The 18,155-nt window shown below is 45.0% G+C and overlaps 1 protein-coding gene across 1 annotated transcript in view; it reads right to left on the reverse strand.

Annotated features, from left to right (window-relative positions):
- Nucleotides 1–7,704: 7,704 nt before the first annotated feature.
- Nucleotides 7,705–18,155, reverse strand: part of LOC126426724 (uncharacterized) — a 92,174-nt gene continuing 81,723 nt past the window's right edge. Inside the window, exons 5-6 of the mRNA XM_050088646.1 lie at nucleotides 11,618–11,655; nucleotides 7,705–7,924 (exon numbers count right to left, since the gene is read on the reverse strand). Coding sequence (XP_049944603.1) covers nucleotides 7,840–7,924; nucleotides 11,618–11,655 — 123 coding nt within the window. The 3' untranslated portion in view covers nucleotides 7,705–7,839. The remainder of the gene's footprint in view (nucleotides 7,925–11,617; nucleotides 11,656–18,155) is intronic.

Below are 18,155 nucleotides of genomic sequence, written 5' to 3' on the forward strand. Positions count from 1 at the left end.
AGGCTCTGAAGAGCACTGAGTGAGTCGGAGCAAAGTACATACGATGAATGGCAGTGGCGGCGGGCATACTGAACGGCCTGATGGAGAGCAAAAAGCTCGGCCGTAAAGCTGGAACATTGGTCGAGGAGTCGGTATTTAAAGGTGGCGGCCCCGACGACAAAGCCATAGCCGACACCATCGTCAGTTTTGGAGCCATCGGTGTAAATAAAGGTGTGACCGGCAAGACGAGCACGAAGTTCGACAAACCGTGAGCAATACACTGCAGCCGGAGTACCCTCCTTCGGGAGTGAGCTGAGGTCGAGATAAATATGAACTGGAGCCTGGAGCCAAGGTGGTGTCGGGCTCTCACCCTCTCTGAAGGTGGTAGGGAGGGCAAAATCCAATTGTCGAAGCAGGCGACGGAAGCGGACTCCGGGGGGCAGCAGGGCAGACACATACAACCCGTACTGACGGTCGAGAGAATCGGCGAAGAAGGACTGGTAAGAGGGGTGGTCGGGCATAGACAACAGCCGGCAGGCATACCGACACAGCAGTACGTCGCGCCGGTAGGTCAATGGTAATTCGGCAGCTTCAGCATAAAGACTCTCGACAGGACTAATGTAGAAGGCTTCGGTTGCAAGACGTATCCCCCGATGGTGGATGGAGTTGAGCCGGTGTAAGAGGGATGGCCGAGCGGACAAGTAGACGAAGCTCCCATAATCCAGCTTCGATCGGACTATGGACCGATACAAGCGAAGCAGGACAGTGCGATCCGCTCCCCAAGATGAACCGCTAAGAACTCAGAGGACATTAAGGGAACGTGTACAATGGGCCGCCAAATAAGAGACACGTGGAGACCAGCACAGTTTCCTGTCCAACGTGAGCCCTAAAAAATTAGTTGTTTCCACGAATGGGAGAACAACGGGACCGAGATGTAAGGATGGCGGAAGGAACGCTTTATATCGCCAAACGTTGATACAAACCGTCTTTTCTTCAGAGAACCGGAAGCCATTTGCCACGCTCCATGAGTAGAGGCTGTCTAGACAACACTGAAGGCAGCGCTCCAGGAGGCATGTTCTCTGGGCACTACAGTAGATCGCGAAGTCATCGACAAAGAGAGAGCCTGAGACATTAGGTGGAATACAATCCATAATTGGATTGATCGCGATGGCAAAAAGGGCTACGCTCAAGACGGAGCCCTCAGGCACTCCGTTCTCCTGGAGGAAGACATCGGACAATACGGAACCCACACGTAACCTAAACTTTCGATCTGATAAAAAGGAATCAATAAAAAGGGGCAGGCGACCGCGTAGGCCCCACCTGTGCATAGTGCGGAGGATACCTCCTCTCCAACAGGTATCATAAGCCTTCTCCAAGTCGAAGAACACGGCTACCGTTTGGCGCCTTCGCAAAAAGTTGTTCATGATGAATGTCGACAAGGTCACAAGGTGGTCAACAGCGGAGCGGCGGCGACGAAAGCCGCATTGGACATTAGTAAGTAGTCGTCGAGATTCAAGAATCCAGACTAACTGAGCATTAACCATGCGCTCCATCACCTCACAGAGACAGCTTGTAAGAGAAATGGGGCGGTAACTAGAAGGAAGGTGTCTATTCTTCCTGGGTTTGGGTATAGGAACAACGACGGCGTCACGCCAACGCATGGGGACCTGACCTTCGGTCCAGACGCGATTGTAGGTATGAAGAAGGAAGCTTTTGCCCGCCGGAGAAAGGTGTGCCAGCATCTGAACGTGAATGGCATCTGGCCCCGGAGCAGAGGGTCGGGACAGTGCAAGTGCACATTCGAGTTCCCGCATAGTAAAGGGGGCATTATAAGTTTCCAGATGCAGCGAGTGGAAGGAAGGTCGCTGAGCCTCTTCTGTCTCTTTCCTGGGAAGGAAGGCAGGGTGGTAATGGGCGGAGCTTGAAACCTCCGCGAAAAAGCGGCCAAAAGCGGCCAAAGGCGTTGGAGACAGCCACAGGATCAAGAAGGACCTCATTACCTGACGTCAGGCCAGGTACTGAGGAGTGGGCCTTAATGTCCGACAGCCGGCGCAGGCTACCCCAAACGACGGAAGAGGGAGTAAAACTGTTAAAGGAGCTGGTGAAAGAGGCCCAACAAGCTTTTTTGCTGTCTTTGATGACTCTACGGCATTGCGCTCGGAGTCGTTTGTATTCAATACAATTCGCCAACGTAGGATGGCGGCAAAAGATGCGTAAAGCACGTCGTCGAGCACGGATAGCGTCCCTACAAGCCTCGTTCCACCAGGGGACGGAAACGCGACGTGAAGAAGAGGTAGTACGAGGAATGGAACGTTCAGCAGCATTGATGATAACAGCCGTGAGGTATTCGACCTGACTGTCACAACTGAGAAAATCGTGGTCCGGAAAGGTCGCCAGGGAGGAGTAAAGTGCCCCGTCAGCTTGCAGTATGTTCCAGCTTGAAGGACGTGGGGATGGGGTGTGGTGCAGGAGACGAACGACACAGGGGAAGTGGTCGCTCGAATAGGTGTCAGAAAGGACATACCACTCGAACCGACGGGCAAGAGTGGTAGAACACATCGAGAGGTCCAAGTGGGAGTAGGTATGAGTAGAGTCCGAGAGGAAAGTCGGGGCGCCGGTATTGAGGCAGACAAGATTGAGATGGTTGAAGATATCCGCCAAGAGTGAGCCTCTTGGACAGGATGCAGGAGAGCCCCGAAGGGGATGATGGGCATTGAAGTCGCCAAACAATAAAAACGGCTGGGGAAGCTGAACAATCAGGTGCTTCATGTCAGCCCGACTAACAGCAGATGACAGAGTGTAGATGGTACAAACTGAAAAAGTAAAAGCAGAAAGAGTAACATGGACAGCTATTGCTTGGAGTGGGGTGGTCAATGGGATGGGATGGTAACAGACATCGTCCCGAACGAGCAACATGACCCCACCATGAGCTGGGATACCTTCCACAGGGGTGAGGTCATACCGCTCCGAGGTATAGTGGGTAAAGGCAATACGGTCAGTCGGGCGCAACTTGGTTTCCTGGAGACCAAGGACGAGCGGACAGTGCAGGCGGAGGAGCAGTTGTAATTCCTCCCGATTAGATCGAATACCTCTTATGTTCCAATGTAACAAGGCCATCGCTAGTCAAAAAGTTGGGGGAACGAGACTGGGGAAGCGCTGGTCACCTCGACGGCCGCGGAGGGCCAGGTTGTAAGGGAACAACGCTACAACCGGCGGGAGGCAGATCCGGTTCCATCGAGTCGTCGCCAGCTGCGGCCACTGTCCCTGGTTGTGTAGGAGGGGCAGCATCATTTGCCGATGAGAGGGCAGCTGAGCGCCTGGCAGCAGAGCGTCCCAGCGAAACTGAGGACGGCCGGGAGCAGCGACTCACGGATGGAGCGTCAGACGAAACGCGCCGGGGTGGAGAGGGGGATAGAGACTTCTTCTTGGAGGCCTTCTTGGAAGGCTGAGGAGGCACAGGGATGGTGGGCTGGATCCGATGAAGGTCCTCACGCGCGGGGTTTGTTTTGGAACGCCGGACCTCGGAAGCTGGGGTCCAGAACGTTTCCCCGATGGACGCCTGAGAAGAGGATTGCTTCTCAGGTGGTGGGGGGAGAGGAGGAGGAGGCAGGGGCCACAGGGGAGGAGTATTTGGAAGGGAGGGATTTGGAAGGGACGGATTCGGGAGGCGGAGGCAGAGCCCCCTGATGGGCGGAGGAGGCGGAAGGGGGACAGGATAGGGGTGAGGATACCGCGGAAGGAGTGGACACAACTGAGGCAAACGAAGTGGTCAATGGCACGGGATGGAGGCGGTCATACTTCTTCCTGGCCTCAGAATAAGAGAGCCGATCCAAAGTTTTGATTTCTTGTATCTTCTTCTCCTTCTGATATGCGGGGCAGGCTGAGGATCTACGCGAGTGGACGCCAGGACAATTAATGCACCGAGATGCATGTATGTTCCTCACGAAGAGGACGTCCACAATCGCCACAAAGTGGCTCAGCCTCACACCGTGACGACATGTGCCCAAAGGGCAAACACCGGAAACAGCGCATAGGAGGCGTAAGGTCGCACGTCGCACCGGTAGCATATCACCTTTACCTTCTTCGGGAGAACATCCCCTCGAAGGCGAGGATAAAGGCCCCGGTGTCGATGCGACGGTCTTTGGGGCCGCGCTGGACTCGCCGGACGAAATGCACGCCTCGGCACTCCAGGTTGGCCCTGAGCTCCTCATCAGATTGTAGCAGGAGGTCACGATGAAAAATAACCCCCTGCGTCCGATTTAGTGCCAGATGTGGGACAATGGATACTGGGATGTCCCCTAGGCGGTCGCACGCCTGGAGCGCCGCTGACTGTGTGGCGGAGGTGATCTTGATAAGAACGGACCCTGAACGCATCTTGCTGAGAGCCTCGATTTCCCCGAAGATGTCCTCAATGTGCTGAACAAAGAACATTGGCTTGGAGGTGGCGAACGTCCCCCCATCGGTTCGAGAACAGACCAAATAGCAGGGGAAGTACTTCGCCCCAAGCCGGCGGGCCTGTCCCTCCTCCCAGGGACCGGCCAAGGGGGAAAGTGCAGGAGAACCAGAACTAGAAACAGTACCTTTCCTTTTGAAAGACTCGGCCGCAGAGCGACCTGATACGTGTTGACGTTTCATCTGTGAAACGTCCGCCCCGATACCACCCACTCCGACCAGGGGATCTCCCCATCGGCGCCACCCAGCCGCAGCAAGGGCCGCCTGGCAGGATGACCATTGCTGGGAGTCCTGATGCCCAAAGGAGACGGGCATCTACTCCTTGGCCGACGTGGGGAGGGTGCAGCTCAGGTATCGGCAGTACGATCCCTGTGTTGTCAGGGGGCTACAACCCAGAGGGTACATGACGACCCCACCACAAAGGGCTGGCTACCGTGCTGGATTTCTGGTGCCATGGAAAGTCCATCATGATCGCTGGTGCAGATGGAGACGCACTATGGGCGTAGCTTGGATAACCCATCAGGCGTTTAGGCCCAATTTGAGGAATAGTGGGTATGGTTACAACGCCAGTACAATGCTGAGTGCCAAGGTCTTAGTGCACTTAGGACCAGTGGTACACCACGTAAGGTGTCCTTCCCCAAAAGGCTCGTACTTCTGTAGAATTTTGAAAAATGGAGGTCAAACCCCAAGGGGGACCATAACATGGAAGGCCGAAACGGTTGAAACTCCTTTTAGTCGCCTCTTACGACAGGCAGGAATACCTCGGGCCTATTCTTACCCCGGACCCGCAGGGGGGTGGTACGCGCTTCAAAGATCCAAGGTCGTGAAGTACCGACATTGACCCAAATTATCCGGAGTGTCAGTGATATTAGGCATTGGGTATGCATCCGATAGTTTTTTGATTCAGGGAACGATAATCACAACAAAAACGATATGCCTTGCCCCCATCAGGTGGATTTTTTACCCACTCTTATGACACGAGCGGACCAGGGACTACTACTGGTTTCTATTATCCCATCCCTAAGCTGTATTAATAAATTCTTCCATGACAGGCTGTACGCTTTTGGAACACGATATGGAAGTTTATGAACCGGTGCTTCATTCCCAGTGGGGATGTAATGCTGAACTAACGGTGTGGCGGGCAGTGGACCATTATAATTAAATAACTGTTTATGCTTCATCAAAAGGTTTTCCACGACTTCTCTGTCTTGACCTTTTAAGTGTGCTACTTTACCCCTCAGTGCGGGCCAGCTGACAGACTCTCCCGGCATCTTCCCCTATTATCTCCACATTCGCTATTGCAGTACCCCGTGCTAATTGCACCTCATCAAGGCCAAAATTATTAATACTGACAGGCACAACCTTTTTTCCTTTTATCTCCCGCATGTAGGACATGCTACAGCACGTAAAACACTTCATTTTATCCAACAGCTCATTCTCAGACAAGGGTTCAACGACACACAACGAATTAACAGACACGCTAGCTCCAACGTCTGCCCAGATTATTTTCCCTGCACCCTTCAGTATAGTATCGCACGAGTTAACCCTAAGGGACCTTGTACGCAGTTTAGGTGGCCCACCCGATGTCTGGGCAGTTCCTGGCGACAGTAATGGTTTTTCGGCCACAGAACCTAGGTGAAATTGTATTCTGTCCAGTTCTACTGTACGCTGTGGGTTAACTTTTGCATGATGCACAACCAGGAAATCCAATCCCAGTATGACATCATAGCTGCTGCCAACAACTGGAAGAACTTTTACCTTCACCTGGAAGTTCCTCATTTCCACTCTGAAGTTTAACATCACTGATCCGAGTGACTCCACCTGTCCCCCACCCACTCCACTTAACGCCCAGCATGGTGGTTTTAATTATACTTTACTGAGTACACGTCTACTCGCCACAGATACCTGAGACCCGGTATCCAATAAAAATTTGCACTGTCTGCCCCTCACCATGCCGGTCAGAAAAGAATCTGCCACTGATTCTGCACTAGCATTAATCCCTACCGGGGGTGTTGCACAGTGGACACACCACCCCCTACCCCATTTAACTGAGGGAGGTGAGGCCCACCTTGCGGTTTCCTATCATGTTTCTGCCAGGACCCATTGCAATTACGCTCCCGATGACCCCAACGTCTGCATTTCCTGCACTGCACTTCCTTGCAATCGTGTCTAATGTGTCCCATCCAACCACATCTGAAACATTTTATTTCTGCATTAAATACTGCTTTCCTGGCTCGCGTGTTTGATACTGCTTCAACTTCCTCTAAAGCCACAGCAATTCCGACTGCCTCATTGAGAGTCTTAGGGAGCTCCATCCTAATCTTGCGGGAGGTTTCGGGTTGTATTCCCCACAAAAATGCGTCTAGTGCCCTCTGCTCAGCTTCCTGCTGAATGGCTTCATTAACCCTATCGGAATGCGTTAGCTCACAGGTTTTAACATTAATTTTTCGAATTCGATGTACAAAAGCTTCTATTGATTCCCCATTCCTTTGATACAATTGTTCCCGATAATATCTAGACGTATTTTTCCTCCGATATTTTTCCAGCAACCCTTTTTTGAATACTTCAATCCCTTAATTCTTCATGGCATGTAACGTATGCTCTGGCATCCCAGTTACTTTCAACTTAGCCACATGCATGAGTGTTTCTGCACCCCAAAATTTCCCAATTTAGCAGCCGTCCTGAGGTTCTCAAAAAAAAAATCGTAACATTCTCCCCAGCTTTTCCCGAGAAAGGGGTGACCAAAGACGCAGCGTAAGTGTCAAGAATTATTGCATTAACAGGAAACCGTTCTTTGCTCACTTCTTTAGACCGAACAAGCTCTATCTCTAATTCCGGCATTCGCTCCATTAGCTGCTGAATAGCCATCTCGGCTGACAGACTGCTCCGTCACTACCAGCTATCGAATGCAGACTACAGTAAGCCCAGAAAGAAGAACAGGAAGGGAAGACTGACTATGCCACAGGTTCAGACAAACCACCAAACGAAAAACTGGCACTTACCATGTTGCAGGAGTTGCTGATCCATTGTTGCCCTTCTCAGGTGCCACATATCCTCGTCGATTACCAGCCACAATTTCCTCAAAATCCAAGGAGAAGACCACTAGTGTCACCAATTCTAACAGGAGTGTGTGATGCACAGGTTGCCCGACTAACACCACTTGTAATAGGACGATCGGAGCGGGTGATGTGGTCAGGGTTGTAGGGCATGGCTGGGTAGAAGAAGGTGGCTGTTTTTAGCAATCTTCCTATTTATTGTTGGTTCTTGCAATACATTTTCTGGTAGCTCAGCTCCACCACTCGTGTCGTGGTAGAGACATGCTGATGCACGCAGTCCGGGGAACGCGATGCCACACTGTCAGCAGCTGTGTAGGCGGTAGGAGGTCAGCGGCATGAGGCCCAACCCAGCTCACCCCACTGCAGACGCGGCGGCTAGCGACAGCGACCGAATGCCCAATCGGTCGAACCGAATGCCAGCGCCCACCTCTGATGCCCTTAAATAGTGCAGGCCGCTGCTGAATTCGCCAGTTACACAGCGGCATGTTTATTAGAAGGTTCTCGATGAGTTGGCTAACGCAACCGTGCCACACGCAGCCCACACCTGCAAGATTCTGATAATACTGCGTTCTGATGGCTGCTGCACACGTACACACATACCAACACTCATTTCAAAACTGCGTCACCTGCATAACGCATTGGCCAGCCTTCATCCATTGTTTGCCGTGAGGCTGGTGCATCGCGCACTGAAACACACTAAATCAAAATTTCGCACCGTATTTCCTAACAATAACTCCCTTGTCCTCTACACATGGGAGGAAGGCACCGTTATAGTTGGTGGGGCTTGAAATCTCTCTAAAATAGCTGTCCGAGGTGTTGGAGATATCATGGGAGTTGACATCATGGTCATACCAGGAATTTGGGAATCAAGTTTGGCCCCAGAGAGCCAATGAATGTTTCTCCACACAACAGAAGATGGAGCGAAACTTAAAATACCTAATAAACAACATCCAGGTAGGTTTTTTAGTATCCCAAAACATGTGACAACACTGCACACACCTCTCTTCATAATGAATATAACTCACCATCACAGGACGTGCTCCAGTGAAACACGTTGCTGCATGCCTCAGTCTACCAGGGACCAGGACATGCTAAAGTCAACTTGAAGTACATGGCATGGACCATTCTGCAGCAGTAAGGATAAGTTTTGGAAGATACTTTACCTGGTCATCACAGCTGTGTAAAGGGGGATGAGTAAAGCCTCCAGTTGGCCTTAGAAAGCTGCTAATTGGCTTTGCACTCAGGTGGGGTGAGAGTCTGAATAGACAGCACACAAAGTGATCATTTGAGTATGTGTCAGAGGGAATGGGCCATTCGAGATGACGGGCAAGCTGGACAGTGCAGAACAAGAGGTCTAAATGGTAATAAATGTGCATGGAATCTGAAAGGAACATGGCTGTTTCACTGGTATGAGAGAGGATTCAGGACGTCAGCTAAGACGAAACCTCTTTGACAGGTTCTCCTAGAGCCCCAAAGCAGATGGTGGGCATTAAACTAACCAAGCAGTAAAAAGGAGTGAGGGAGCTGACCAATGAGCTGGACCAAGTCCAACTTGGTAACACCAAATCACGGAGGAGTGTAGATGTTACAAAAGAGAAAAGGTGAAATGGGGAAATGGGGAACAAAAGTGCAGACTGCCATAGCTAGCAGTCAAGTGTTCGATGAGATCGATGACCAACATTGCTCCCCCATGAGGTGGAATGCTGTCTGTGGGGGAAAGGTGAAAGTGGACCAGAAGAAACATGACAGGTCAAAGGGGTTGTGAGGACAATTTTTATTCTTGGAAGCAGAAAAAAGCAGACACTGCAATTCCAAGAACAGCTATAATCCCTTTTGGCTCAATCTAATGCCACAAATGTTCCATTGGAGAAGTCATAATGAGGATTGGGGAGGAGGGAACAAATGAAGGTTAGTCACCTTGGTATCTGCTGAGTGCCCATCTTCAAAAATTCACTGCTACAGGGGCAGAGGCTGGAGAATCCTGTTCCACGAGATCTACAAACATACTGGCATTCTCCCTGAGCCATCCTGTGAATTCCATGGCAGAAAACTGGTAGGCAGCGGGCACCAGCAAAATGGAGGTCAGGCAGGTGAGGGTATATGTGCCAACACCACTGAAGAGGATCTCTTAGTCAAGGAAGGTGAAGACTGGATGTTTTTGTATGATTTCTTAGAACTTTCTAGTTGCCAGATAAATGTTTTTTAGCTGTACAAAGTCTTTGTGGGAGTATTGCTTTTGTCCTTTCAGATTGACAGTTGTGGAACAGGTTATTTTATCACCAGGGCAAAGATCAGATGGCTTGTTGCGCAGCTGTGGGAGGAGATGGGGATGCTACTGTGACCTGGGTGACTTCACTACTGCAATACTGAAATTGTGGTCGCAAGTCTGGGTGGGCAAATCCTCCATTATGCATAGCATAGCAAAAACGGTACTGTAAATGCGAATCATAAAATTCACAGATTTTGACTAGCTAACAAGTGTGAGTGACAAAGTGGAGTTTGATCTCATTCACTCAGATCTCTTATATGGCTCACTCGTTAAGACACATGGGAAATTCATGGGATTACAATTGATACAGCAGAGAGGAGGAGGAAATTACTACCCTCGTGAGCATCTTTGCCAAGAGTAACACATTTGGCCATGTTTCGACAGGATACGTGTTTTATTATAATGTTGACACTTGTAGGAACTCGTCTGGTTTGGAATGTAAGGTTGGACCGTGATGACTTCATAGCCTGCCTTAATCTTTGAGGCAAACAATACTCGAGCAAACTGTAGAAAAAGAATGTATGTGGGCATTAAGTTTGCATCCATCTTTTTCATTACTCAATGGGCTGCAGTGATGCCATGATGAGAGATATGACTGTGGACTTCTCCCTCGGTGAGGCCATCAAGCATCAGAATGTAAAGAACACCATGTGAAGAGTTCAGTGTAAGATGGTTCTCCACACGAACAGGATAGCTCTGGATATGTGATGCTGTAAGCAGTTGAGCTTGAGAATCACAATACATCTACAGAAGCAAAGTTGCATTTCACAGGGCCTGCAACTGCAACACCACCTTTCAGAATAATGCACACATTAACTGTAGCAAAGGACGGACGACCTGCAGTACATGATACCGTGAGGAACCGAGGTGCGGTTAGGAGGGTCTTCAAATCTTTAGCATCATTCTGTTTATGTTTAGTAGACACGCACTAAGATGGTGAGCCACTGCAAAAAAAGAAAAGAAAATATCACCATGATTGCCAACATCTACAATGGCACGCTCCTTCCAACTGGGGGGCACACTCAGAGGGGGGATTCACCCACCGTAAATGACTGTTCACACCTCAGGTCACACCTCCCAAACTCCTGAGAGAGGGACCAACTGGGATTTGGGAAGGTAACAGCTTAGGCAGTTACCCCTCTCTAGGCATGGACTGTTTCAGAGTGTATGTGCGAACCCTACCTGTTGACCAGGAGCTGGGAATTATGCATTACCTTGTCACCTGTAATGTGTGTCATGAATGGGCCAGCCTTCAGGAACACACCGGGATGAAGGAGAAACAAAGAGAATGAGGATTCACTAGTTAAGTCTTCACAACCTTACTGAAAGTGGCACCAGATACATAAGATTCTTCTTGATGGTGGCCTGTACACTGTCACCACTATGAGCTTGTGTGCTTCCTGAGCACCAGTGTGGCACAGCATTGAAAGAGCTGTTCAACACTATATTCACTAATCGGGAAGGCCAGGAATCAGCTCCAATTTTTGGATATATACCCACTCACCCTTCCTTCTTACTTTTCGATTGCAGTATATTAGCTTGTGCTCATCAAGATGAATCTATTGAATTTCAGTGATTTTCATGCAACATTCCACATTCAGCCCAATACAGGTGCTGACATTCCACCTGAACTTTTGTTTTCCTGTATGGATATTAGACATTCGTTCTACATATTTAGGAACAGTGACATAATGGTTGTTGCAGAGAATAGCATTACTGACCATACTGCCTTGTAATGTTGTTGCTTATCAGTAATACTGAATAATTACAGTAGTGCATTTTATATCTGAAGTACTATTACAATAAATAAATAAAAATTCATATTACTCAAAAAGTTCTGCAATGAATTATGAAAACTTACCTTGCACTATCATATGTGTATCTTGTTGAGGTTTCCACCTGAAACATTTCAAGAAATGTAAAGTGATTTACAAATGATGAGACAGTAAATAAATACCATTATACTAACACCCACCAACATGTGATTGGTCCACAAAATGCTGTAAGTGAGGCTTGAAAATATCATTAGAGGAGCATGATAAAGTGTTGCAGTTACTGAAACAGAATGGTAGTAAGAATTCACTCTTCATTTTCTCCCTTTGTCTTCAGTACTGTATATAACAATACAAGCCAGTAATTGAGTTGTAATCATACTTCCTCCAACACTTCACAAAGAAAAGTGACCAAAAAATCTTTAATCTGCCATGCACTTGCACCTTGGGTGAAATTTTCGTTTACTTTTTCGTATTACGAAAACTGCCATTCACTGACAGTTTAATCGATCATCAGAAGTGACACATTTGATCCTTTGTGGTCTGGGCAGCCCAGACCAACTTTTAGAGGTGAGGAGTGACTTCTAAACCCAACCTTAAGTTCACATCCAAAACTACATACAGGCTTTGACGATTAAATATAGAAACATTAATAAATATTGGCAAGCTCTAAATACTTTCAGGCATTGTAAATGGACAAGTTAAAGTTGGCACAACAAAGTAGTACATTCACAGATGAAGAAATACCACGTTCAGAGAACTGTAGATTCTTTGCAGAGAACACAGCGAAAAAATTCATGAAACTAGTCCAGGACTGTATTCATAAATGGCAAATCTATGTTGCAATTGGTACCAAATTTTTCCATTACCTCCAGAAAGACTCTCTCTGCAATAATTTAATATGTAAATGAGAGGTACACAATCATCAATTTTATTAAATTTATCCTCAAACTGGTACAGAATGGAGGTGAGAACATTTTCTGCCTAAACTGCTATTAAACGTATTTATTCACAACTGGAATTACGACTTATGCCATTCTCAAGTGAGAGCTTACTATGAACCAAGTCAAAGCCATTAAATGTAACATCTGGCGCATGGGGAGTGGAAATCAAGATGTGCAGTATGACATGACTTTGATGGAAATTATTACATGAAGTACTACTATTGTATAGGAATACAGATGACAAAGACACTTGTCTTATAATGAATATGGAATTTGTAAACATGGTTGACACAAAGAAAGTGTTCTCAAACTGAATTACAAAGCATTCCTATGTCACACTGAGCTATTACTTGAGAATTGTACAACTGCCAAATTAACAATTTTGAATAAATACATTCTGTAACAGTCCAGGGAGAAATTTTTTCATTTATAAACGTCTGCCTCACTGTGGATGTAATAAAAAAGGAAAAATGATAAAAATGACATTTAGCAAAATTGTTAGCAGCGAACACCCCCCACCCCCACATACACCACCAAAAAGATATGAAGTCAACAATAACATGATTTGGGAATATCAGATAGCTTATGTGCCAATAGCAAAGCACAATTCCAAAAATATGATTAATTTCAGAGTCAGACCTGTTGACATTGACCATTACCACTGAATAATAAAAGTAAGATTCCCGGCCTAGAATAACTGATAACTATGTTCACAGAAGATTCAAAGAAATTCCATGAAAATTCAAGTAGGAAGCAAAAGCAGAAATTCTAAAATGCAAGATATATCAGAGATAGCTTAGGACAGCAAGGTCCTATGAAGGGCAAAGTGATAAGACTAAAGGAGCAGAATACTATTGGAATACATTTGTAAAATTTTAGAAGCAGGACTGCTTTTATTCAATATTCTTAAAGAATCTGAAATACAGAGGACAACACGAGTCCTATTAAAAGAACTTCAGTCTCATTTGAGATATGAACAGACTTTAGCTAAGGCAATGGACTAACACCATTCTTCTTTCAGACCATACTTTAACAAGTGAACACTGAACAGATGAAGCAGTTGTCAGAATCTAATACCAGAAGTCGAATACTACTTAGAAAATGGATAATGTCAAAATTGTCTGTTCAAATTTTGTAGATAACTTAGCAATACTGACAGTGTAGAGAAAGCACAAAACAGATAGGAAGAGAAACAGTAGGAAAATCATTACTACTCATCTCCTCTGATAAGAAGCGGTGAAGCAGTAATGGCTAACAGGACTGCAACATCCCAATCAAATACAAAGTATGGGAGTAACAGGGGAAGACAGATTTAAGAATCTAGAAGAAGTCATGTAGCCAAAACTCCGACTTGCAAGGCAGTCATTTGGCCAGAATACACATCTGTTTCACAAATACTAATTTTAGAATCAACAAAAGATAGTGAAAATTACCATAAAAGAAAAGATATTTGGAAACAGAACACCAGCAAAAACATTTAAATTCATAAGCAATACAGAAGTATAGACAAATATGTAGGAAAATAACTGGAGACAAAATTTGGCAAAGAAGGCTAATGAGTCTTAGCATACTGAAAAGAAAAACTGTGCAGCAGTACTAAAAACATAAAAAAATAACTCATTGGCTTACAGAAGTGCACAAAGAACTATAAGGAACTTGTATAAATAAGCAAGAAATTGAATCAAACCAAATACAGAAACAGAATTGAGTTGATAAATTCTCCGTAGCAAAATAGTTCCAAGAAGACAAGATAGTAACTGGACATCAGGTGTGTGGAAAGAAAGAAAAGAAAGAAAGAAAGAAAGAAAGAAGTGTACAGATGAAGTAGTAGCATAAAGAAATGTAAAACCTTAGCTGGCCTGTATTGGAGCAGGACAAAAAAATATTATTTTTGTTCCACTCTTGCAATACCTTACCAGGAAAGCATAGTGATGGTGTATGTATTGCAAACAAATTATAGCAAGGAGGTCAAAGAGTCTCTGCAAATATGCTGACAACAGTATGCGGAGTATTTTGTTAAGCTACAGCAGTGCTCATAAATATTTTTGAGTTTCATTGTTATGCTGTCAGTACTGCTTGCAAGCAGTCACAAAAGAAAAACACATGGAAGTGTCACTCCATAAAGAGCTTCACGCTGCTGTGGTTTCGTATCTAGTGAACGAACAAGATGATACAATAACAATGTAAGTATATATTCCTTTAGCTGAAAATTACATAACTTGCCTTGATGGTATGGTATTCATTAACTACTATTTCTCACACATTCACTAAGTGATTGTTTACTTGTAGAGAATTAGAAGCATACCAAAACAGAACACTTGCTTGATTTGAGACAAGCTGTTTTGCTTGTCTTGAAGACTGGGAGGTAGCAGTCTAGTACTGCTATACAATATGGCATATCACAACCACTAACAAGTGTGCACAGTCAATGGCAAGAACAGGAAATAATCAATGAACCAAGGTCAGGTCATGCTTGAAGAAGAGCGAGGAAGAAGGACAGAAATATTTGTAAGCAATCAGCTGCTGCACCACAAGAAACAGCACCATTTTAGGCATGATCTCAAGCAACATCATGAACTATGCTGACAAGTCTACTGTAAAAAGTCACATAATAACAAGTGATCTACCTGATAAATGACATAAACCCACTCAAATTCAAAAATTAGGGACAGGATAGAGTTTGGAGGGAAAACTCGAACTTAGAATGCCAAAGACAGGTCTAACGTGGGGATGTTTCCAGTACAGTCACATTTTAGAAAATAGTATGATTCCATGTAGAAGAAAGAATATGTCAAATAATTGGATACTTCAGTAGGTCAATGATTCTAAACACACCTCTGCCTATTTTCAAAACAATTCTTTTCAGACCAAAAACAAACTTTTTGGGTGCATAAGCCAAAGCCTGGATCTAAATCCAGCTGAATGCCTCTGATATGCACTGAATTGATGTGTTCATGATAGAAGAACAAGAATCAGTTTGCTGGTATCTTATTGAACCTATGGTCAGAACTCCCAATTGACGAATTACAAAAGCTTGTGGATTCAATGCCAAATTGATGTGCAGCTGTGATCAAAGACCATGTGTATGCACCAAATAGTTATTTGTTCTTCAGATCCCAAAATAGTTTTATTCTTATACAGTGAGACCTACAAATTACTTTTCAGTCAAAAGAATTACATCTCTCTTGATGTAACGTAACCTTATTTAAACAATATGTAGACTTGTACTTAATAGATTATAATTTCATATTTTTCAATTACTCATGGCAGTTTTTTCTATTATACACTTATGTTTATGTAAGTGAAACTAATGCTTTCTATAAAACATTAAGTGTTACTGTAGTAGAACTGTATTTAGACCCATGGTGAGATGAAATGAGCAAATAGTAAACAACAGTGGCAGAGTACAAATAGTTTTGTTCTGCAGATCACTATACACAATCTGATGACTCTCTGGACAGCAGCAACAATCCTTGAGTACATTGTTTTATGTGAGCTCATCAGATCAAATCAAAATGCATTCAAATAAAATAACTACCATATTTTACAGACTAAAGTGCACTTTAATTTTCAAGCAATTTTTAAGAAAAGTACATTTTTACCACTCTTATCAACAAATTGCAAAGTCAGCCTACAAATTTCTCAGTTTATAAAACCAAAACGACCTTTAAAATCACTGAAATTCAATATCTGGACTTCCTCTTTTCTCCACATCATTGTCCTCTTTATATGTAAGATGGTCTTCACTACTACTGAGAGCATTACTTATGCCATCCTTCATGAAAGATTTAACTGTGATATTTTCTCTCACCCTAGATCACAAGAGCTTTATTGACTGAAACACTTATTTGTTTGTAGATCATTATAAGACCCCCTTTGTCATGATTTCATGTTGAGCTTAATCCATCATCCATTTGTTCCAATCCTCTTCCATATACACCTTAAATACACTGAAGTGGCACTGAAACTGGTCTAAGCCATCGTATTCAAAGACAGAGACATGTAAACAAAGAGAATGTGACACTGCAGTCCGCAATACCTATATACGACAAGGGTCTCAACCACCTGTTTCTGCTGCTACAACGGCAGGTAATTAAGATTTAATTAAGTCTGAATGTGTTACAGCCAGAGCATGAGCGATGAGGCATAGAATTTCTGAGGTAGCAATGAAGTAGGGATCTTCTCATGTGACGATTTCAAAAGTGTACAGTGAATATCAGTAATCCAGTAAAACAAAAAATTTCTTACATCGCTGTGGTCGGAAAAAGATACTGCAAGAATGGGGCCAACAACAACTGAAGAGAATCATTCAATGTCACAGAAGTGCAATCCTGCAAATTTCTGTAGGTTTCAATGCTGGGCCATCAAAAACTATTAGCATGCAAACCATTCAACAAAACATCACTGATATGGGCTTTTGGAGCCAAAGGTCCACTTGTGCACCTTTGATGACTGCACAACACAAAGTATTACACCTCACCTGCAACTGTCAATACCGACAATGGACTGTTGATGACTGGAAACATGTTGACTGGTCAGACAAATCTAATTTCAAATTGTATTGAGTGGATGGAAGTGTATAGGTATGGAGACAGCTTCGTGAATCCATGGACCCTGCTTGTCAGCAGGGTACTGTTCAACCTGGTGTTGAATCTGTAGTGGTTGTGTGGGGTGTGTGCCGTAATTGTATGGGACCCCTGATACATCTAGATATGACTGACAAGTGATATGTACATAAGCGTCCTGTGATCAGCTGCATCCATTCATGTCCATTGTGCATTCCAACAGAATTGGGCAATTCCAGCAGGACAATGCGACAACCCACACATCCACAACTGCTACAGAGTGGCTCCACGAACACTTCTGAGAATCACTTCTGCTAGCCTCCTAATTCCCCCAACATTAACATTATTCAGCGTATCTGGGGTGCCTTGCAATGTGCTGTTCAGAAAAGATCTCCACTACCTTGTACTCTTGGATTTATGGTCAGCCCTGCAAGATTCATGGTGTCAATTCCCCCTCCCTCCCTCCCCCTCCAGCACTACTTCAGACATTAGTTGAGTCCATGGCATGTCATGTTGTGGCACTTCTGCATGCTTACTGGGGTCCTACATGATATTACACAGGTATACTAGCTTCTTTGGCTCTTCAGTGTAGTATCAACATCAAGAAGTTGCAATTGTGAAGTAAGTCCTCCAGCAATAACAGCAAGATTTGTATTTAACTGTCTCAATTTCTCTTTCACAGAATTTTACAAATGACTACTCAAGTGATCTAGCACAAGAAGAGAACTCTTCTTCAATGAAGTGCCTTCCCTTCACTCCAACACACCGTTAATCCATAATTTTGTACCAGCCTCATCCATCCAACCCTTGTCATGTATGTAAACACCTGGGAGTATTTCAGAAGGTTCTGACATTGGATAAAACTTGAAAATGATCACTGGATTTAGTTCAGTACCTTCAACACAACATGAAAGAACAATAGTGTACTGCATTTCTAATGTTCACTTGTTTTTATGGTTACTGTTTTAGCACCTTTCATGGCAACAATTTTGTTACTTGGCACATCAAGTCCATCATATTCACTATTTAGCTTAGTTCCACAATGATTTTCTTTCAATGTTGTATAATAGTGTGATAAAAAATGAAACGTCGTGTGACGAGGGTCTCCCGTCGGGTGG

The sequence above is a fragment of the Schistocerca serialis genome, chromosome 11 (genome assembly GCF_023864345.2).
Source record: "Schistocerca serialis cubense isolate TAMUIC-IGC-003099 chromosome 11, iqSchSeri2.2, whole genome shotgun sequence".
Lineage (NCBI taxonomy): Eukaryota > Metazoa > Arthropoda > Insecta > Orthoptera > Acrididae > Schistocerca > Schistocerca serialis.